The sequence below is a fragment of the Dioscorea cayenensis genome, chromosome 19 (assembly GCF_009730915.1).
Source record: "Dioscorea cayenensis subsp. rotundata cultivar TDr96_F1 chromosome 19, TDr96_F1_v2_PseudoChromosome.rev07_lg8_w22 25.fasta, whole genome shotgun sequence".
In the NCBI taxonomy this organism is placed as follows: domain Eukaryota; kingdom Viridiplantae; phylum Streptophyta; class Magnoliopsida; order Dioscoreales; family Dioscoreaceae; genus Dioscorea; species Dioscorea cayenensis.
The window spans coordinates 24,804,339-24,822,519 of NC_052489.1; the positions used below are offsets into that span (position 1 = coordinate 24,804,339).

The 18,181-nt window shown below is 34.0% G+C and overlaps 2 protein-coding genes across 2 annotated transcripts; one reads left to right on the plus strand and one right to left on the minus strand.

Annotated features, from left to right (window-relative positions):
- Positions 1-3,978: 3,978 nt before the first annotated feature.
- On the plus strand, positions 3,979-8,229 carry LOC120250485. The gene is made up of 3 exons (XM_039259307.1): positions 3,979-4,921; positions 5,422-5,503; positions 7,713-8,229. The coding sequence occupies exons 1-2, from the start codon at positions 4,061-4,063 to the stop codon at positions 5,467-5,469; spliced, it is 909 nt and encodes a 302-aa protein (XP_039115241.1). The 5' UTR covers positions 3,979-4,060; the 3' UTR covers positions 5,470-5,503; positions 7,713-8,229.
- A 160-nt stretch (positions 8,230-8,389) lies between these two features.
- Positions 8,390-15,997, minus strand: LOC120283857 (kelch-like protein 3). Its single transcript, XM_039290626.1, has 11 exons — positions 15,950-15,997; positions 15,235-15,410; positions 14,157-14,338; positions 13,281-14,054; positions 13,138-13,194; positions 10,736-11,105; positions 10,446-10,645; positions 9,875-9,951; positions 9,145-9,246; positions 8,856-9,042; positions 8,390-8,775 (listed from the first exon to the last, which is right to left on the minus strand). Exons 2-11 carry the CDS (start codon positions 15,407-15,409, stop codon positions 8,686-8,688), a joined length of 2,214 nt encoding a protein of 737 aa, XP_039146560.1. The 5' UTR covers position 15,410; positions 15,950-15,997; the 3' UTR covers positions 8,390-8,685.
- Positions 15,998-18,181: the final 2,184 nt, after the last annotated feature.

Below are 18,181 nucleotides of genomic sequence, written 5' to 3' on the forward strand. Positions count from 1 at the left end.
AACTCTAATATATTTGATTCATACTAAGTTATTTATATTTGACTCAGGGGCACATGTCTGTTTTCAACCCTTAATATTGGTTAAACAATATGAAAACATTATATATATATATATATATATATATATATATATATAACCTTATGTGCAGAAGAGATTAAAAAAATCATGGATGTAGCAGCATGTTTCTTTTTTCTGCCATCTTTTTAATTTTTAAATTTATTAATGAGCCAATAAAAAAATAAACAACAGAAGTGATGCAGTTAATGAAAATAAATTATATATATCCCATCATATATATTTCTCAAACAACAATCAGTAATATCATACCAATATATGTGTTGGATTAAACTTATTAAAAGGTTAATATATTGATCATATAGTGTAAGGATTACATCTAATGCTTTTTCTCTTTATTAATGCATGTTGGATTGAATCTATTTAAATCTACACCGACTTGAATAATTTGACACCAAGTTAATTAGATAAGATAATTTGACACCATACAATATTCCAAAAGTTCATGCATCATTGTGATCAATTAATGGGATCAAAATGATCTTCTCTTTATTGATCATTATAAGTTTAATATTATATATATATATATATATATATATATATATCTATGTATGTGAGGTGAGCTTCATAGGATTTGACGTGATGTTAGACCAGAACAAGTTGATGAGTATATCTTGCCACAGATGATAATTTAAAGATATATATATCTCAACTACCCATCTCATCAATACTCCAACTTTTTTTTCTGCTCTACTGCTATCCTTTCACACACTAATGAGAATGATATGTACCGTTTTTTGTTTTCAAATTAAATAATTGAATAGTTTAACTAAAAATCAGCAATATCTATGAGTTCTCCATATATATATATATATATATCTGTCAATATATAACACTTGATTAAAACTATAGAGGGAGATGCTTTACTTATCAAAGCATCCAATCCAATATCAGTATTTAATTGCCAATGCATGCATAAATAAATAGATATGCCTCATTAATCAAAGTTATTAAAAATACAACAAAACAAAAAGAGGAGAAAATAACATACTGTGGCAATATATCTATAAGCTTATATATAATAATGCAATGTTTAACCTATATATATATATATATATATATATATATATATATATATATATATATATATATATATATATATATATATATATATATATATATATATATATATATATATATTAAGGGTTTAATCTAAAAGCATTCTTGCTTGCGGATGGTAAAGACTTAAACATAAAGAGTGATTTGTAATTCAGTGCTGATTGTTGCATGGTGTTTAGAGAAATTTATGTTTGAGAAATTACTAATGATAATCAAGCTAAGTTGACCATGATTTTAATCCAATAATAAAGGTAATTGTTCACTGCTGTGAAGGATGCAAGAGAAAAGTGATTTTGCTAACAATACAAATCCAAATTTTGCTAACAAACAAATCCAAGACTTAAACAATATCTGATTTTGCTAACAAATCGATTTGGTGGGATGCCACTCATCCAAATTTTCAGGGATGGGGATGGCCCCATCCATGCTAATCAAGTTATCCAAACAAGCTAACTAGTGGATATCCTATCCCCATCCCATGTTATCCAAGCTTCCAAGCACTCACTTAAATTATTCTAAAAAGAAAATGGATTCGTTGAGATGGTTAGAATAATCTAGGTGGTTGTGTCTATTGAGTTAGTTGTTCTGCCAACTGCTATGTAGCTCATTAAAAATAAATAAATAAATGAATAATGATAAAAATAAAGCTTACAAATGAAATTTATTATTATTACAAGATATGATGTTGTAAAATGAATTTAACTTGTTTTGATTTGTGATATTTTTCTTAAAAAAAAATATTTGTTATTATAAAAAAGTGCAAGACAAAATCTGTTGAAATTATTTATTATTTTTAAGTAATAATAATAAAAATAATTTTCTTTTTTTTTTTTTACCCAAATCAAGACCCTTCTACCAATGCACATTTAAAAACGTTTAACTGAAAAAAAAACATAATTAAAGACATATATTCTCTCTTCCCACCGGTTTTACTAAGACGAGAAAAGATCCAAAGCTTTTTAAAGTTTTGAAGGCTTTAATTTGTTAGAGGGCCCATTTACTTTAGGCCCATATTTGTTTCAAAACATTCCCACTAAAAGTTTAGTACCATATTGCCTAGTTACAAGAACTTCATCCACTTTATATATAGTACTATTCATTATCCTTTAACTTTGTTTTAGTGGTTATGCTCTCTTACGCTCACCAGATTTGAATAATCTTTATCTTTTCCTCTTTCTCTCGAGCGCTAAACGTTCTCTGCTGCAGTGCGAGCGAGCAGAACCTGGGATCGTGAATCCCCGGAGAACAACGCCATCCCGAGTTTCTTGTCGACCGCAAAAAGGAAGGCGAATTTGTTCTAGGGGACGATGCTTCTGCACGCCCTCGATCTTCGTCATCTCGTTCCCGTTTCTACTCCAACAAATAAGATTTTCCAACATAATTTACATATATATATATATATATATATATATATATATATATATATATATATATATATATATATATATATATATATATAATTTTGAAGAGGAGAACAAGGGCAAATAAAACAGGATTTTGTTGCATGCCCTTCTCATTTTCAATTAAAATAACAAAATGATGGTTTTAGATATGAAATTAGCAAAACACATTCAGGCATGATTTACTTGAATTCGTTAGTGGCCCATGTTATTGTCATTTACTTCTTAAAAAAACCACCGCACATAATCTATTTACACGTTAACCATATACTAGGAGGGTATCTAACTCTTGATATTTCTTATAAAAATTAAATGCTTTATGACTTGATTATTGTGATGATGGCAATGGATCAAATTAATATGGAGTTTTTTTTTAATGTAAATTTAAAATATTTTAAAATTTATATAAAATAATTGAAACATATTTGGGAATTTTAAAAGATCATCACTATTTGTTTTAAGAAAATGAATGCAATATCCAAAATATATTAGACCAAAGAAAATCATTGTAATTAAAAGCGTAAAAAAACCAAGTGTTTGAAGACAAAAAAAAACATAATTCGGTAAAAAAAAAATTGAATATATATACACAGAGGATGATTAAATGATTCTAATGAAAAAGAAAGATAATAGTGTTGGATATTCAAAAGTCCAACACTCTAGTCTCGTTGGACTCAATAGTAATAATTAATTTCTTGTGAGTTCGGATTTATAATATGAATCATGTTAAGTGAGAGTGCATAAACTGAATATTTTACTCTTAGTCCTTGTCCAATGCACATACTCCCGACAATATTTGTCATATTTGTTAGAAAGGCCCATGACAACGTTTGTCATATGTGATAGAGAGAATGAGAGAGGTGGGAAGCAAAATAAGACATTCAAAAAATGAATTAAAAAAATGAAATTTTCCATGTAAGCTTTATATTATGAAAATTGGAAAAACAAAAGAAGTTTTCTACACAAATTATTATTATTATTATTATTATTATTATAAACGTGGATAAACCATGTTAAGGGTAGTTATATATTCTCTCCATTCTTTCTTATATGTCATGAATCTATGTTCTTTTTTATCTATCAATTTTTATTTATTATTTTTTTTTCAAAATTATCCTAACATTCTATTTAATTCTATTTTTTAAATTAAATATAAAAGAAAAATATGAAAATATAAATTAAGGATAATTTTAGAAAAATAATAAATTTTTAATAAATTTATTTATTTATTTATTTTTGGTAGTGAGACAGGAACACCATAAGCAGGGACCGATATCAATAGAAACATGATCGTTAACTTAATACACATTATTTATAAAAATCTGAATTTTCCCTATTAAAAATTGCTTTTTTTTTTAAAAAATACACACACACGTTGTTAGAAAGGTGTTCACAAATAAACAGTTTCCAATGCGGTATTATCACGTTCAATTCACGTGATGTAGCACATAGTTAAACCAGCGTCCAGCCCCCACCTTTCGGCTTCTCATCTTCTTTCCCGATCTTGTTACTGATCATCTCTCTCCATGGCCGACGACCTCCCCCCATTCGACAAGATCTCCATCCCGGGCCCCGTCCTCGCTGCCATCCTCCACCGATGCTCCTCCTCCTCCGGCGACTCCAACGGCCTCCTCTTCGGCCGCGCTGTCCCTCTCCCTCCTCGCGAACCCACTGATGACCTCGGCCCTTCCCCTTCCCCAACCCTCGCCGCCGTCGTCACCTCCCATCTCTCCTCATCTTCCCCTGCGTCCTTTTTCGACCCTCTTGGCCGCATCGATTCCAATTCCTCCTTCCTGTGTTCTCCTCCCGTCCCCGGCTCACACCTCATCGGCTGGTTCTCTGCTCGCCGTCGTTCCCCCCTCCGCCCCTCTATGCGCGAGCGCGCTGTCTCACTCTCGCTCTTCAAGTCTGTAATCCAGGATTCCGCCGATTTCAGCGCTAGACCCTCCGTTTTTCTCCTCTTGTCGTCGTTGGAGTCGGGGAACCAAGCCGTACACACGCATGACTACCGCGCGTTCGTTATCTGCCCCAGCGGCGCTCTGGAACCGCGATCGGTGAGTATCGTCAACGTTGGCCCGGCTTTCCGGGGCCAGTATGGGGCGTTTACTCCTGAGTCACCGTTCCCTTGGATTCCGATGGCACCGAGGTGGAAAGATGATGATGGGGGGGAGAGACGGAGTCTCAATGGCCTTCGGCAAGTGGCACATGAGCAGCGGGTGCTCGATGTCTCTGCGGAGGGGTTCGGAATTGAGAGGTTGGGGATTTTGGTGGGAGATGGGGCTGCGGAGTATACTTCGGAGGTGGAGGATTTATATAAGAAGATGCTTGTTAAACTTGAGGGCCTCGCCCGGAATGTGGAGGAGAGCAATGTTAGGGTTTTGGAGCAGGTGAGCTTGTTCCTCAGTTTTGTGATTGTTCACATTATTTATTATATCAGTGATTTCAACTGTTTGGGATGTTTCTTTTCATGATTATAGTTTAGTTCATTCTGTATTGCGTGAATCTTATTGATGGTACCTCATTGATTTATGAGAAAAGGGTTCACAGATTCTTGTGGTTGGGCAAGTGAACGTGCAGTAGATGTTGAAGTAACTGCTGTTTTCATTTCACTGGATATATGAATGTGCATATGTTGAGCTTTTATATAAACTTCTATTTTAATTTCTCTGAACTGTGAATGATTTTGAGTTAGTTGAGTGTCCATTGAGCTTTTGAATTCGGGCAGCTGAATTATTGTCACAAAGTTCTTTGTAAATGCAGTCCAGTAGGCAATAGTAGGAAAAAAAAAACAGCCGTGAGTTCTTTGTTTAGGTCAAATTAAAGTTGATTTCTATTGTGACCAGGTTGTTTTTACCTATCAATTAATTCTTTATTCTTTTGTTGGCAGGAAAGTAGGAACATTGAGTTGCGAAAAAAGCTAGCTGGGTTGGATTAGTTCATGTTGATTGTTATAATTTTGGCTGGAGATGGTAAGTCTTACAAAATTCCCTTTGTTCCTTCATCCTAGAAGTTTATTTGTTGTGGGGTTTTTTTTAATAAGTTGCATGCAAGTGAAAAGTTTTGCATTGCACCAAAAAAATGTTATATTTATTTAATGTATGAACTATGCCAAACACATGCTGACTCATTTGTTTGGCTTATGTGCTTTGCCATGTATGGTGCAGTTCATTGATTTGATCATTTCCCATTTTGGTGTTTTGAGCAAATTTTAAGCGGGGCATTTACCCCCTTGTGCATAAAAATGTTGTATTTTTTCACATTAGTTTTTCATGTTCTACCAGTGTGATACTTGTTTAAAACTATGACGTGCACACAATTGATCAGTTGTTTAACAATTTGCTTTGTTGTTTGATATCCTTTCTTGTTGTGGCTTTTTAACAATTTTCATGCAAGCAAAACATTTCTGTTTTGCGCCTAAGAATGTTATGTTTCTGACTTACTTCCTCTCTGGTATATGATTCACGTATGAAGAAGTTTGGCATGCACATGATGGATTACTTTTTAACCATCTGCTTTGTCATGTATGGAACACTCATTTGATGTCCTTCCCCTCCATGAATTTTTTTTTGGTTAAAACATACATTTAAAAATTTAAATGAAGCATTTATGTCTTGCAAGTAAAATCGTTACATCTTTCGCACTATCCCAAAGTGATATTTATTTCATTTAGGAAAAATCATGGCATGCACATGATAGATCAATTTTATCTGCTTCGCCTTGTATAGCACACTCATTTGATGTCCTTTCCCATTGGTTTTCTTAAAAGGTTCCATTGTAAGCGAGGCATTCTCCCCTATGTGTTTGAAAATATGGTATTGGTATCTGTTTCACATCTTTTTATGTGTTGTTTGTTTCCCATGTGAAGAAGTTTGCCATGGTCATGATAGATCAATTGTTTATCTATAAACACTGCCATGCATGGGCACACTTGTTTTTCAGGTGTGGGTGTGTGTTTTCCTTTAAGGTTCATGCACATCCAATATTTATGTATAGCTTCTTTGACTGCATGGTAGGATACTCTTTTTATCGAGCATAATCTTTTCATAAATGACATCTATTTTTGCACGTATTATTTCTTTGCCGGTAACCATTGGCAGTTTTCGTAATTATATCAGACAATGAGCTAATCTGAAATATGAATTGTTTATTAATTAATGTAACCATAATCAGAAGTATTGCTGAACTGGAAATAGAGGGTCACTTTAGATGCTTAAGATTTTGAGTTTGTTGACAGTAAGCCCGAATGCATGGAATGAAAAGTTAAGTGACATGAAAACACTAGGATCTTGAAAGTAGTATAACTCAGTAGGATTTGCATAGGCATTATCTCATATTATTTCTTGGTTGCCTATAACACTCCATCGATGGCCAAAATAAAGTTTCAGGACCTTTGGTGCCATCATAATCTACTACGCCTCTTCCAGGATACAAAATATTTGAGTTTGAAAGTCAATTGTCTCATAGGGTTTGACTTATCTCGGAGTCACATTAGACCATGAGCCACTCGTCTTTTGGCTCTTGCTGCGGTTTGCTTCTCCTTAAAAGGCTGATCTATTTCCTGATTGGTTTGCGTTGGAATAAACCACACAAACTTGCTGACAGCCTTAGTGAGTGCATCAAACATCTTCTTTGTAATGTGGGCCGGATCTTTCTCCTTACCACAGACATACTGACCCTGTGTTAAGACCACACATCTTATGTTTCCATCAGCCTCTATGATCACATCATAATCCTTGGATTGATGGACATTAGGTTGGTGCTGCAATCTGCCACCAACATTGTGCCCTCTGCCCTTGAGCAATTCTCCACCTCATTGGAAATGTTTGTGGTTTTTGATGATGGGTACTGAGTCCTTATTTTAATGAATGATATGTGACCTGATTATTCAAGTCGATGTTTACCTCTCTGTCAGGATCTGATCTTGTTTGAATGTTCATTGTGTCAAAATGTCATTTTGCCTTTATCTATTTGGTTTTCAACTCATTTAACAAATATGTAAAATCTCATGTTTAATGTCTGTCATGGTGTACTACCTGCTTAAGTTAGTCTCCCTTTTTCCTTTGTTTATTCCATGGCTGTCACTCCATGCCCTCATTGTATGATTGCTTTAAATGAGCCAAACCATGTTTGAAAATAACAAAGATGACACTAAACACCAAGTTTGCTACTCTATTGCAGGTTCAATGATCAGTGGTATAGATAAAAGACTTCAGAGAGAATGACCAGAACTCTGGTCCATTAAACCATCGGTCAGAAATTATCTCAGACCCTATAGAACTTGTATCTTATTCTGACCAGCCATAGAGTCCATTGTTACCTTCTGAAGTCTGTTCCATGCCAGTGTGGTGGCGTTTTGTTAATATGCATTTTGAGGGTTGAATTCTGAAGAAGAAATTTATCAAGCAGGTTGGTTGGGAAGCTTTTGAGGCTTTAGTAATAGAAAGGGATGGGAACTTAAAAAAATCAAAATGACAATAGGCTCTTCTTGCCTGGACTCTTTTTTTTCTTTTTTTTTTTATCATTGACAAGTGATGGTTAGTAACTTGGGTTGTAATGGCCGTTTTGCTGTCTGTGTTTACCACCAGGGCTGGAGCGTTTCTGAGAAATTCTCAATTTTCTACTACCGCAATTTACCCTCCTCTCTATCTCAGGTGGTAAATGTTGCTTTTGCCGAAATGTTTTTCAGTGTGGGAAATACTTTGAAATTGGAGGAGTTGGCAAAAAACATTTTTGGCTTATGAAAAATCAAATGATTAAAATATATATATATATATATTGATTAAATATTTAAAAAATGAAAATAAAAATACCAATCCGACCAATGGAGAATAAGGCAGATAAAAAAAGGCACATCATGAGAGGGCGAGATGAAACATAAAACCCTCTTCTTTGGTGCACTAACTTAAAAAACAAACAGAAGGAACAACCCTTAATAAGGTTAGATCCTCCACAGTTACTTCAAGTCAACACCAATTTGGTATACATTCTATACTCAATAAAACTAGCCAAATTAATTACATAAATGAAATGCTAATCAATGCAATCTGATTAGCATTTTCCTATACACAAACTACACACTACAACAATTACTGAATTATTTCAACCAATATAATTACAACCCCACACATCTTTAATAGCTCCCTTGCCAAGCTCATAAAACAGCAGCAGAAAAGAAGCACCTTTTTGTAATTGCTTTTGTATATTTATTAGTCCATCCAATACAATCTTTGTATGATTCAACCTGGCATAACATTTGGTTAGAAAATCATGTACATCTAAATTACATTAAGGCAAAAATAAAGTTCTGTGAAGGTTACTTACATTTTCGGTGACATTATCTCCATCTAAACTTCCACCAATTACAAGAAGAGCATTATCAAGCACCACGGAAGCAGCATAGCCTCTCGCAAACTTCATCGGTTCATCCATCAACCATGAACCCATGCGAGGATCAAACGTTTCCACACTTGATACCATTTTTTTACCATCATATCCTCCAATAGCATACCTGGTTGAGAAAAATGATGTTAACACACATGAGCACATACAAGAAATCGACTACTAATGCATGCACAATCTATTTAAGCGGACAGTGTACAGAAGAACTCACAATTTCTCATTAAAGGCTTGCAGTGAATAACAAGCTCTTATTGAGTTCATGTTTGGCAACCTGGTCCAGTATCGTTCCCGGGGATCATATCTTTCAGCCGATCTGAGAATAGAGAAAAAGGCGAACAGAAAAGGCTAATTGATCATCTAATCAACTATGATCTGCATTGCATCACTAATGGGCAGTAAAAGAAAATAGACAACCTAGGTTGTGTCAAGAAGTATCAAGGAAATCACAAAAATAAAAGAGAAAACCGAAGTAACAAACACAAGAACATTCACACAGGAGACAGGAATTTATTTCCACCATCTCAAGAAAACCGAACTAACAATTACGAGGACATTCACACAGGAGACGGGAATTTACTTTCAGCATCTCAAGAATCAAAGACAAATACATGGAGAAGACCCAAAAGATTTTAGACTACAAGCACAATGGTAATTAAAACACAGTAGAACAATAATAAATTTCCCACAAACTCAACTTTTAAGTAATTGTATGCAATGTATGTTAAACTGACTGTTATCTTTTAATGATCAAAGAAACATTAAAGGAATACATGTTTCATTAGATAAAGAAAATTCAATAACCAGTCTAAGTTGTTTAATGTGGTTTATTTTTAAAGAGAATGAGACTAGGATTTCATTTACAAAAGTTTGCTTATAATGCTCCTAAGAGGCTTCATCTAAGAGGCACATGAAAAAAAAGCAGCAGATGGTAGAATTCTTACTGTAAGTAAGAGTATCCATTATAACCCCCAACAGCATAAAGTGTGCCATGAAGTTCTGCCGCACCAAGTGCTAAGCGCTGGAAGAATAAAACAATAAACGTACTTATAAATATCACAAATCTCCCTTTCAAGTATAAAGTTCTTTTTTAATTGACGATAAAAAGCTAAATTAATAATCTCACGATAGGATAAAGCAGGACAAGTCTCTTTTGTAGTTGTTATGTACTACAGTAATTAATAAACTAAAAGAAAAAAACTAGCACGTATGACACAAAGAAAGCAAATTAATCTGGCTATTTGTGCATGTATTATCAACTTCACTGCAATTTATCAATTTTGGTGGGACTAATCAATTCATTAAATTAACTGATACGTCCTGGCAACTACCTAGTAAGATACTGGTTCATTCAAACAAGGTATGCCAAAGGTTAATTTGACTCACATTCTATTCAAAGTGACAAAATTGAATGTCTCAGTGGTGTTTCAGCACACTGGCTTCAAACAAGCTACTCGTTGCAATCGAATGCACATTAGTAACAACCACCAAAACAAAAAGATAAATAAGGCATACCTTTTCATGCATTGATGTAGAGTTAAACCATTTATTAAGAGCAGGATCAAACATCTCAACATCAAAGTAGCAGTCACTTCCTTTGCCTCCACCAATAGCAAATATTTTCCCATTCAAAGTAGCCCCAGCAAGATTCCCCCTCTCAGTGCTCATAGGAGAGCACATAGTCCATTCATCATACTTTGGATTATAGCATTCAACTTCAGATATCACCATTTACGTCTATTAGATCAGTAATGATTGAAAGAAGATAAAAATAAATTTCTGAACATCTAAAACAATGAATTTACCTGTTTTATGCCACACATTTCCACCACTAGATTCACCACCTCCAAATGCATAAATACTTCCATGCAGTGCAACTGCAGATGCATATGAACGAGCAGTACTCATTGATTTTAGAGGAGTTAGTATGTCCAGTGATGGTGAAAAGGCATCTAATGAAGATAACCATGACACGCCATCATATCCACCGATTAGGTATATCACTTTATCTGAACCAAAGTACTGATCAACAAATTTGTTCAGTGACTCATCAAGTGTTATAGAAGGTTCAAGCTTGGTTTCTAAGTCCTTTAAATGTTCTTCCAGTTGCTCTATTTTTCTTTCAGAGTGCTTCACAAGATCCTTCAGTCGTTGAATTTCCTGATCAGATTCAACCTAAAAATACAGAGAAAAGAACATGTGTCTAAGTGTGTAGTGTTCATAAATCATATTATTTCCAGTAAAGTAAAGCTTACAAAAAATATCTTAGAACTCATCCATCACCAAATATATTAGCAAAGTTATACTCAAGCAAATCAAATAAATTTCAATGACAATTAGTCCGCAACTATAATGATCTCAGTTAGCTTAGTCCTATGACATGAAATAATTTAACCATCAATAGCAAACACAAATAGGTTCAGTAATCCCGTTCCTTTGGTGCTTCATGGCCTAAAATATTACTGCTTAGGATAATGAAAAAATTGCATATCTGCAAAATTTAAAAAAAAAAATCATAAACCATGCTACTATTGAAGATGATTATCTAGCTTCTTGGTGTGCCTACCTAACATAGTGCTCAAGTATACGATATCCTTCACATGCCGTCTAGCATATTTATTTGTCGTCTAGCATATTTGTTCGTATCTTAAAATAATAATAATAATAAAAATCCCTTCTATCTTATCATTTTACATCTTCATAATGTTTCACATGTCTAACATATTTGTTACCGATGTGGCACTATTTATAGATAGACATATACTTATATATAGATTCACATATCCTAAATTAGCCGATGTGGGATTATTTAGTTACTAGCGCATCCCACAGAAGATTTGACTGAGATTGAACGGTTACTATCCCAATTTAGCTGATGTGGGATTATTTAGTTACTCTAACGTACCCCATGGAGGATTTAACTAAGATTGAACTGTTACTATCCTTGATAATTAATAATCTTGACCTTATTTATCCGTTTGAAGATTGAAGTTTAAATCCCAACATTGGAAACACCATAGAAAATAAGATTTGACTCCCAACATTTGAAATAATTCAAATATTTTAAATGGGAACTTAAGTCGTCTTAAAATCAATTCAAAAGTAAGAAAAAGGAATTTGATACTTATAAAATATATTTTTTACAATGCCAAAATGATTTAAATTAACAGTTTAGAATATATTTATTATTTAATATTTTTCAATTTTCCCATTAACAATTGTCACCGTTTAAAATAGGAAGTTACAGAGATAAGAAAAACTTGGAAAAAGAATGGATCCTAAGGGTATTTATAACCCTTCACTAACGACAACAATCAAATAAGAAGTTACGGAGATAAGGAAAACTTGGAAAAAGAACGGATTCTAAGGGTATTTATAACACAACAATCAACTTGATTCAATGGCTTACATTTTCTCACAACCAACTCCCCAACAAACTTCAACCATTTCTAACCAATTCCATAATTAACTCCAATGTCCTATCGCCATCTTTGGGCGATAGAAAGTGGGTTGGCATGACACAATGTATTTACCATTATATAATAAAGCTCTATCCCAAAGCAAAAAACAGAATTTATCATCTAATTAGGATGGATTTTGTTAAGATATTCTCAAATATTTTTGGATTAAGCTCTGTGTGACAGAAATTAATTTTTAGTTAATATATAGATATATACATATGTATCAATAATTTTATTAATAAAATTATTGTAAAAATATAAAACACACACAACACTTCTCTCATTGGAAAATTTATGATTAATTAGTTGAGATTCTCAAATAATAATTGAAAATTATATTATTTTTAGTTTTTCTTAACCTAATCAGCATTTGAAATGTGTTAAAAGAACACATTTGAAATGCCAATCACGATGTGTCTTGAAGCGGCATCACCCAAGCCGATAAAGCTTGAAAGATTTCTTTTACTCATTTTATCATTCGTATGATTCTTATTGTTATTATTTTTATAGATACTCATATCACCATGTGTTCTAGTAGTGGTATCAGATAAGAGAGTTCAAAAATAACATGTTTACATTCTCATTAATAATGCAAAAATGACGCAAACTAGTAGTAGTTCCATCGCAGCCACGTCATGCAAAATCCAAGTAACGATACTTCTCAGTGTTCTCACACTAAAGACACGGCCACAAAAGCATTCATAGTTTGCATTAGATTCCAGATATTGTCTATGAAAAAAAGGTACCTGCTTTTTCTCCAACACTAAGCTTTTCGCTTTTATTTCTTTCACAAGCTGCACCACCTACATTCATGCATCAAAAAAAAAAGTAAGCATTTGTATGAACACAACGAAATAAGACATGATAAATGAAAGAAGAGGGCTTATACCTCTTCCTTTCCTTGATAATGATCCAATTCTATATTGTCCTCCACTGTAAGAATTGGAGTTTCTTCTGAAATCTTTCCAATGTCCTCATTCAAGTCAATTGTAGCAACAGAAGAAACCAAATCAGTCTCAGAGTGCAGGGAAGATGAACATTCATTCTCAGAGTGCAGGGAAGATGAAAGTAAAGAACTACGTTTAGCAGACAGCGTTTGAAGCTTAAGGACCACTGCTTCTACTTCATTCTGAAATCTCTCATCAGCATATTGCTGTTTGGGCAGTGTTTGATCACTGACATTTAGGTCAGGGGTGGCATCCACATGAGGGGTGTCTACAAAATCCTTCCCCAACTCCTCTGAATTTGGTGCTGGCTCTTTGGCTACTATATCTTCTGGGCCAGCAGAAGACATCTTGCTTGAGTTGGCACAGTCACTTTCTTCATGATCAAAGTCAAGAGAGGCAAACATATTTGAATTCACTGCAGGAGATGCATCTGAATTCTTTTTGGGTATTGCAGCCTCAGTATCCACATGCCCCCTGATAACAACTGACTTCCAATCGGCCACTGGTGATGCAGTCGAGGAGCTGCTCCTTCTTGTTGCAATGGTTGCGGGAATGGTGTTTGTAGGACAAGGTCGAAACAATGCTATTAAGCCTCTGGTTTGGGTGTGGTCTAATTCAAACCAAAAATGTTGGCCTTGGTAGTAATTACGCTCGATGATCTTACGATACTGACTCTCAAGGAGTGGCTGGCATTGAATTTTAACACGGATGCGAACCTTCATAACATTGAATAAAAAATTTTCATAAAGGTCATAATAGGCTTTAAAAAAACAAAAAGAATCAATAGAAAGAGCAAAATGATAATTCAAAAACATTACCTGTGCAGGGAAAGGAGTTTTCCATGCACCGTCATCTGTCCAAGCATGTGGGTCAATATTCATAACACCATGGCATGCAGCTTCATAAATTCCATATAGCTTCCGGTCATCATAATTAAATAGGAACAAGGGCAAATTTGGTTCGACATTTCTTACATACGGGTAATGCAATGCCGGCAGCCCTGTCAAGTGAAACATGAATGATGTGGGTTTGAGCTGAAAGATATGATTGATGTGGTTCACACTTCAGAGTTTACATATTGACAGTCAAGAAGATGAGAACAGGATTTTTTAAGTTATGTGTACAACCGAGTACAAGATAGCAATAATCCTATGGTCCTATTGGCATAAAAGAGAGATTTTGGACCATGCACATAGATGTAGGACCAAACAATGTGAGGCACCATCTGGGCTTAAAATGATAAAGCTCAATTGTGGTTATCACAACTCATATAGTATAGAGACCCCATTTCAATACATTTTCATCATTCTAAGACAAACCTAATGAGCCTATGGAATGCCATGATCATGAGCCAAGTAGAATGAAAAGGTAACCAACAAAGAAGCAGGACACACCACAAAGATGAATTGGGCATGGAACCATCTCCAAGTAGAAAATATAAGGGAGGTGAAGATGAATTGGGCATTGACACACCACAAAAAGGGAGAAATTATTTGGAGAGATATATGTGAAGCTATCAAATCCAACCATGCGCACTCATATCTCTTATAGGAAAAATGTTGGCCTAAGTACAAGAAACACAGAAGCAGGTAACACCTAACATGAACATGGCAGAGTCATTACATGGCAAATATATTAGTTAATAATGCCCATTATCATCAAGATGTATACTTGTGGTAGACTAGGGAATAAACAATAATTTTGCCAGAACAGAGTCATTTTCCAGGTCGAACTATCCAAAACCAGAAAGAATTAGGGGGAAGCTAAACTTTCAATGCATTCTTTATCAACCCACCAGCTAAAGAAATGTGAGAAAAACATGCACATAAGATGACTGCCCAGCAAATTACTGAACAAATATCAGATAAATGTCAAAGACAATGAAGCAGGACAAACCAAATAGCAGCTTTGATAGGCACTCAGCCATAGTGTGGTGCTTGCATCCAAAGATCATTCCTCCAAGATCACTCTTGCTTAAGTTCCTATGAGAAACAGCACTATTCCCAGGCTTTGAAAACTTTGAAGAAAAATCAGGGAAAGTGGATGCCATTGTCTTCTTTCCAGCCACCATGCTGCTATTTAAACAACGGAATGATCACCAGAATTTAAAGCGACAGAGTACTCTGGCAGCAATAAAGTTATATATTGTTAATCTATATACAGTAATTCTTCTGCCCCGGCATTTATTTGCAATTAAAACAAAGAATAAAAAACGCATACTCACACGCGCAAAACATGAGTTCCTAATAAATTGAACTCAAAACAAGTAAATAAAAAAAATAAACTTTTCTCCCCTCCCCAAATTTCTCTGATCCACACAATCAAGAGCACCGCTAAACAAACATTTTTAGCATCAAATTCCTCAAAAACGAAAAACAAAATAGAAAGAACCCTCATCAACAAAAGTATCTCTATCATCACCACCCTCAAAAACCACTCTGATTTAAACCCAAAACATAAACACCACCAAAAACCCTGGATCAAATCCAACAAACCCTAAACCACAAATCAACACCACTTCCAGAGCAAAAAAAACCAATTAATCACACCCACACAAGGCCACAATTCACGCGAACACAATGAATCGAGCGAGAAAGCCCTAAAATCTTACTTCCCCTCTAGATGCTCGTCCAGAGCAACGAACGAAATTCAACTAAACCTCTTGCAATCCAAAAAGAAAGAGATCGAAAAGAGCATGCAAAGGGGAAGAAGAAGCAGCAGCAGCGAGGAGGAGGAGGAGGAGGGAATGAAGTATAAAAGAGTGAGAGTGAGGGGGGTTTTCAAAGCATGAGTGGGGGGCCCCTCTTTCTCATAGTATTTTCATTTAAAAGAGCAGTGTATCAGTATAACTCACCCAATTCTATTCCTCTCTCTTTCCATTGCCATTTGCCAGCCACGCTTTCCTCTTTGCAGTTTCTCCTTTTTTGGCCCCTCTTTCAACTCTCAAGTACATGCACAACTTTATAAGTTATCATTTGTTGTTATTACCGCCCGGTTTACTGCTTACACGTGTCACTGTGTGGCGTGTACAGGCGTTTTATGGGGTGGTATTTCAAAGAAACCCCTGAATTTTTAGCTATTTCTATGCCATTTTGGGGGTTTCTTTTTTAAGAAAGACTTCGTTTTTTTTTTTTTTACTTGATTTTTTTTTTGAAGTTTATTTGTTTATTTATGATGATGTTGGAAAATTAACATTTGTACTTTTTTTTTTAATCAAATTCTATAAAATAAAATTTAAAAAATATGGGGAGTTTATTTGACATCAAGATTGATATAAAGAGTGAAATTATTATTATTATTATTTTTTACTAAAGCAACAAGCGTACTTTTAAAGAATTGTCAAACAAATAAATATATATGATAGTGCACCAGTTACAATGATTTAACTATCTTTTAAGAGTTTATCATGTGAGTTAGCCTAACACATATGCATCCATGATGATATATTAAGGATCACAACAACACAATTATAAATATCTCTGTTTTATAACCTACAGGAATATAACTTCTCCCATAAAAGATCTAGTAAATTGTGGGTGTGGATGAATAGTACTATAATAGTATTTTTACAATATTTATATAGTACTATACAATATGAGAATTCAATTTTGCACCACTCACCCCATTCAAATGACTTACTATTAGATCATGCATATGTTGTAGTGAAAATATTATTAGAAACTAAATTTTCCAAAGTGATAGTGAGTTATAATCCATTTGATAATTTTAGAATCGATTTTCCTCGTATCTTGATAAGAAAATAATGAAAGGATTTTTTTTTTCTCACATGCTCTTTAAAAAATGGGTAATTTTTTATGCCCCCCATATCAACTATATTTGCTTTTTAATACTCTTGTAAATCAATTTTATTTGCCTGCATACCTTTGGATAAAAAACCAACTAAATTTATTTAAAAAAATTGACTGAAAATTTTGTAACAAAGTAAACTATCATTTATTCTTTACTATTACAATTTTATGGGGAAAATTAAAAATCAATATATATTTTATCAAATTTGTGAATTAAATTTTAACCTACGAGGTATATACACAAATAAAAATATTTTATAAAAATATATAAACAAATATGATTTTAATTACTTGCTTCTGTGGAGGTATATGAGTAATATTAATTTTGGTGAAATTAATTAGCAAAAATGGCACTAAGTGTGTGACAAGCGCATGTACAATACACTTCTAATGAATGAATGTAAATTGGGTTAAATATAGTCATAATTTTTTTTAATGCAAATGCAACAAGTACATATATAATAAGAGGCGTGCACATATGAGTAATGACAGTCCACCCATGCATTGTCACTCGGTCAACACAGAGATTGGGTTGCAAGTTCACTCCTATACCAGAGGACCCTTGGCATCATTGCGTTCGACACATTTTGAACCCTAGCCCAAATCAAACTTAAAACAGTGGGCCAATACCATTTGACCAAAGGCTCTTAGGTATATTTGTCATAATTCTAATGAGTTAAAATTTATGAATAAACTTTTTATGTTATATTATTTGTTTTATATTTTTTGTTTTAATTATTTATAAGATTAATTTATGTTTGCAAATATATTTATTAAGCCAATGTTGATATAACCCAATGGGAGTCACATGGGGGTAGTAGGGAGGTCAAATCTCTCTCCACCCATGTTGAATAATGTAAATAATGAGTTGTCAATTAAGCCTACATGTATGTATATATATGATTATTACATTTATGCCCAACTGAAGATATTACAACTAATATAAATCAATAATAAAGTGCGGAAGTCACATGTGGGTGATTGAAAGATCAAATCTTTTCTCACACATGGTGAATAATGTAAATAATGACTTG

Excerpts from the sequence above, each read along its gene's own strand:
- LOC120250485 (XM_039259307.1), top strand. The coding sequence starts at position 4,061 with ATGGCCGACGACCTCCCCCCATTCGACAAGATCTCCATCCCGGGCCCC. Across the intron at positions 4,922-5,421 it reads ATGTTAGGGTTTTGGAGCAG|GAAAGTAGGAACATTGAGTT; the intron begins GTGAGCTTGTTC and ends TTTTGTTGGCAG.
- LOC120283857 (XM_039290626.1), bottom strand. The coding sequence starts at position 15,409 with ATGGTGGCTGGAAAGAAGACAATGGCATCCACTTTCCCTGATTTTTCT. Across the intron at positions 10,646-10,735 it reads AAATGTGTGGCATAAAACAG|TTGAATGCTATAATCCAAAG; the intron begins GTAAATTCATTG and ends TGATATCTGAAG. Across the intron at positions 8,776-8,855 it reads GAGATAATGTCACCGAAAAT|GTTGAATCATACAAAGATTG; the intron begins GTAAGTAACCTT and ends ATGTTATGCCAG.